The 5,401-nt window shown below is 30.7% G+C and overlaps 1 protein-coding gene across 1 annotated transcript; it reads left to right on the top strand.

Moving 5' to 3' along the window:
* Positions 1-433: 433 nt before the first annotated feature.
* On the top strand, positions 434-4,319 carry LOC109172524 (isoeugenol synthase 1-like). The gene is made up of 6 exons (XM_019321682.1): positions 434-675; positions 798-932; positions 1,242-1,470; positions 3,384-3,587; positions 3,681-3,914; positions 3,959-4,319. Exons 1-5 carry the CDS (start codon positions 487-489, stop codon positions 3,878-3,880), a joined length of 957 nt encoding a protein of 318 aa, XP_019177227.1. The 5' UTR covers positions 434-486; the 3' UTR covers positions 3,881-3,914; positions 3,959-4,319.
* The last annotated feature ends 1,082 nt before the right edge of the window (positions 4,320-5,401 follow it).

Raw genomic sequence — 5,401 nt, 5'->3', positions numbered from 1 at the left:
CTTTTCTACAATCATCTAATTTTATCAACTTTTTATACCTTTTAATTAACACAATCAGCTAACAAACAGCTATCAGCTAACAGTCATTTTACCAAACAGGACCTATACCTTCTAAATAACACAATCAGCTAACAGTTAACAGTCATTTACCAAACAGGGCCAAAGTTTTAGAGAGACTCAACATATTTTTCATTTTCACACATAAATATATATTAACAACCAACTTAATTAAGCCACACACAATTCACTACTTTATCCATAAACTAACTTCAGTGAGTTAAGTCTATGTGAACATAATTAAATTAGCTAGTTATAAGATGATTCTATTATAATAATAATAAGTACATATAGGTATGGTTGTATACTTGTATCAGCAGCCTAGCTTCTATAAAGAGCAGCAATACCTGGACACAATAAAGTATATGAAAAAGAGGCCAGGTTAGGTGAGAGAGAAATAGAAAGAAACTAAAAGAAAAGAAAGAAGATATGGGTGGTGAAAAGAGCAGAATAGTGATATTTGGAGGAACAGGGTATCTGGGCAAATTCATGGTCAGAGCAAGTGTATCCTCCGGCCATCCGACGTATGCATATGTCCGGCCGGTGTCGCCGGATTCCGGCGCCTCTAAGCTCGAGCTGCTCAAGGAATTTGAGAAAATGGGCGTCACCATAATTCAAGTCTATTTCTAATATTCCATCTTTTTAGTTAATTAATATAATTGGATCTTCTCCTTCTTCTTCTTCTTTAGTAATACTTATATACATTATATTCTGGTTTTTATTATATATATTTTTTGCAGGGAGAGCTGAGTGAACACGTGAAACTGGTGTCAACAATGAAAGAGGTGGATGTAGTGATATCTGCACTAGCTGTTCCTCAACACCTTGATCAGCTCAAAATAATTGATGCCATTAAAGAAGCTGGCAATATCACGGTCATCATCCTATCTCTCCTCCCTACCTAATTTTATACACACTTAATTTGGTAATTACGAGATTTCAATATAGACTTTTCATGAAAACTGTCTATTTGCCTATTTGGCCTTTTTAGTTTAAGCTAGTCAGCTATAAGCAACCTAGCTAGGCTGGTTTACCTCTTGTAGTTCTTTGCTGGCTAGATTCACAAGGTGAGCTTTACACAAAGCCCACTTTCGAGTGCAGATTTTTCCGTTAATCAAAGTTTTTTTATATTCTTAGGATGGTTAGTTGCATATATATGAAATTAAATTTGGTTTGGAGTACAGAGATTTGTGCCATCGGAATATGGGAATGAAGTAGAGAGGGTGAGAGGGCTGCCACCTTTCCAAGTGCTACTTGATAACAAGAAGACAATAAGGAGGGCAACCCAGGCTGCCGGAATACCATACACGTTTGTGTCGGCAAACTCTCTCACTGCATATTTTGTGGAGTATTTGTTACATCCATCGGAAAATCCACAACAACTCTCTATTTACGGCACCGGGGAAGCCAAAGGTACTTTTTTTTTTTTTTTTTTTTTTTTGGGTGAAGAAGCCAAAGGTACTACCATACTATACGCTACATTTGCTTATAATTAGCTTCTATTACTATATTTATTGCATACACCAACGGCAGCCAGCCAACCTTAGCTTAACATTTCCAAATAAGTAATCGACCATATAAGTAATATTAGGTGGGGTATTGCCATTGCCATATATATATAAAAGAAAAGAGAAGAAAAAGACATTTTTAATCTTTAGATATAACACTTTATGTTTCTCAATTATGCAGTTATCACTTTTCATATCACCCGTCAATTGTTTTTTTGTTCTCTAATTTTTGGAGAAGTGACTTTTTTAAAACCCAACCGCTCCCAACAAAATTCAGATGAAAAAAAAATAAAAATTTAAAGACAATTGATTGACAAAAAGTGAGAATGAGTGTAATTGGGAGACAAAAAATGTTATATATTCCCATGTAATTCATAGATGACGAATTAATTTTTAAATTTAATTTTTGTGTTTAATAGTACTTTTAGTGTAGTTTCTAAATATATAAATTTTTTTATACTAATACTAAACTTAATATTCTGAAAAAATACCTTCAATCAAACATTATTAACTGAATCAGATACATATAAAATGGGACGGAAAGAGTACTATTGATCAAATGTAATAAGAAAGATTGATATTTAAAAGTAAATTTAGCCAATGAAAGCAACATAAATCTTATTATATAATTATTATATTTTCCATTGTTTATCTGTGTATATTGTCAGATCATTTGTAATATACTTTTTTTGGGAGAATGGAGACCAATCTTTTTCTATCAATTTAAATGGTTGAGGGGATATTGGTGGAGCCACTCTCTATCTTCCAAAGAGAATGGTTTATGGATATACAAGGATAATGAAGCAATTTTTATTTTTTCTTAATATAGATAGTCAAAATTTTCTATATATAATTAAAATTTTTGTTGGTTAAAAAATTCTTAATTTGATCTCTCTCAACCATTTTCGACTCGTTATTTAACGACTTGTTCTTCCAAAACCATTATATTGTGCATTTATTAACTATAATAAATGCAAACCACCAAAACTTGGTAGGAAAATATTGTGCATTTATTAACTAGGGAATTTTTTATTTTTTATTTTTCACTTTTTTGGAGAAAAGATAAGAGAAAATGGATTGTGGTAAATGAGGTATTTGGTAAATACTTGTTAGCTTATAAGTGTTAGTTGATTGGATTAGTGGGTTTGACTAGTTGATAGCATTAGCTGATTGTAGAAAAGTGTTTGGTAAATTAGCTGTTAGCTGATAGTTGATTACATACAAAATGACTTTATCAAAAAACTGATTGAAAAATCTTTTGAGCAGCTTTTTGAATTTTAGAATTTTGAAACAATAAGTTGTTACAAAAAACTAATTAACTAATTAAACACTCATATTGATCGTTTAACCAAGTTAAACAACTAATAGTGGTTAAATAAGTCAAAATTGTCTGTTAAGCTAACTATATGTTAATTACCTGACCAATGTATTTTTTAAAATTGTAAAAGAAAAGCAAGAGAATTAAATTAAATCCATAATTTTACTATTGTATAGTTGGTATATATCTTTGGTTCTTATCTATCTACACGAAGAGTTTGTATGGAGACGTAGTTTAATTAATTATTATATTGAGGTGTTGAGGGGCAATTAGTAGGAACCGAAGAAGATTACGTAAACGTGAACATGCATAATATAATATAATCTCCCGACCAAACAACAGATTTTTCGTGATTTAAGGTGGATAGGGACCGAAGATCATATCAAGAGTAGGTAAAGATAGATACATGCATGCATACATATATAACCCAAAATTACAGTTTTGGGTCCATGCATGCATTTATACTGTACTGTAAATATATATTTAATTTATATATGCAGCCGTGTTAAACTACGAGGAGGACGTGGCGGCTTACACCGTGAAAAGTGCGGTGGATTCAAGGGCACTCAACCGCGTCCTCATCGTACGACCACCTAAAAATGTGGTGTCCCAACTGGATTTGGTGTCCTCCTGGGAGCACAAGACTGGCCGGAAAATCAAACGGAATCACATCTCCGAACAAGACCTCATCAACATGTCCCAGGGTAATTAAGCTGCACCTCTTGGATCATGTGATTGGATTTTTCTTCTTTAATTTTTTAAAAGTAGCAGTGGGGTGTTTTAATTTGTTGTTGCAGGATTGCCTTTCCCGGAAAACATCCCGCCGGCGATCCTCCACAACATATTTGTGGCCGGAGCACAGGTGAGCTTCCAACTGGGGGAGAATGACTTGGAGGCTTCAAAGCTCTACCCTGACTACAACTATGCTAGTGTGGATGACTACCTTAATCTCTGTGTCGTTAATCCTCCAAAGCCCAAGTTGGCTGCTTTTGCCTAGCTACTATAAATCAACTACTCTACAAAACAAATTTATATATATATATATATATATATATATATATATATATATATATATATATATCATAAATAAATTAAAAATACCAGTGTTCTTATACATATATGGGAGGGTTTAGGCAATCGAGACCATGTTTCATGTGAAAAACAATGATTGATCTGATCTAGATACATCAATGGTTGAGAAATAGTGAGAATTGACTCCAAGTAAAATTTAGTACTTGACCGACCATTGATGAATCATGATGAGAGACAAAGATTGGGGTCATCATCTTTAATTTACAATAGAGTTGTTATAAATATGTATGTATATGTGTATGTACTTTGCTTAGCTTGGACTGTAATTAACTAGCTTGGTGCCACATGCATCAGTTTGTGTGTTCACATGCGATAAGATTTTACTAGTGTTTTGTTTGTGCTTATTCAAATTCAAATTTATTTTTTTTTCATGTGTATGTGTATTGCTTTTAGAGTGGGTTTGGTAGTTAGACAAAGTTTTTGTTTTTATTAATAATTTTTTAAAAAGGTGAGGAATTATTCACACATTTGGTACAATTTTACTAAGAAAATTTGGATTAAATGTGATTTAAATTTAATGATACCGGGTGACGAGAATGTATAATTTTTTTTTTCAATTATGTATTTTTTTTTTGTTTTGTTCTTTTTTTGTTTTTTTTTCTCTTTTGCGTCAGGTTAAAAATCACTTATGAATATAAGAAATTTATCAATCCCACATTCTCACCATCACAAAATATAACAATATCTACTATCTATCTACTATACTATATATATATATATATATATATATATATATATATATATATATATATATATATATATATATATATATATATATCTACTATATATATATATATATACTAATAAGAGCCCAAGAGAGTTAGGCCTATAATGGGTAGAAAAAATGGCGGTCACAGATTTTAATTAAATGAATGGCTCAGATTGATTAAAAGATTAATAAGATTTAAATTTTACACTAAAATTTCCTAAAATACCCACACACCGTTACTAATTCCGTTAAAATTTTAAGAATTGCCGTTAGTTCACCGTTAATTTACTCATTGATTTCAATAAAAAAAAAAAAGGTCTTAGGTTCGAACCTCATCCCAATCAAAGTTTGCATAATTAGTACTCTATTTTACTCTTATTAAATTATATAAATAATAATTTAGTAGCTACAACAAAAAATATTAGATATGTAATAGGGCCAGTAACATTCAAAAAAAAAATTTAGAATTATGTGTCCACAATGCCTTTATTAAAAAAAAATTATTCATTATCAATAAATTAAATAAGAGAAATAATTGTATTAGTTATATTGTCTTTATTTTTCTACAATATAAAAATTCTTTATATTCAAATTTATTAATTGATTATATTCGCTACATTGTCTTTACAATGTCTTAATTCAGTGAAAAAAAATTATTCATTATCAATAAATTAATTAAGAGAAATATTTTCATTAGTTATATTGTCTTTATTTTTC

Source organism: Ipomoea nil, unplaced genomic scaffold (assembly GCF_001879475.1).
Source record: "Ipomoea nil cultivar Tokyo-kokei standard unplaced genomic scaffold, Asagao_1.1 scaffold0418, whole genome shotgun sequence".
NCBI lineage: Eukaryota > Viridiplantae > Streptophyta > Magnoliopsida > Solanales > Convolvulaceae > Ipomoea > Ipomoea nil.
This window is presented reverse-complemented; position numbering and strand designations above follow the sequence as displayed.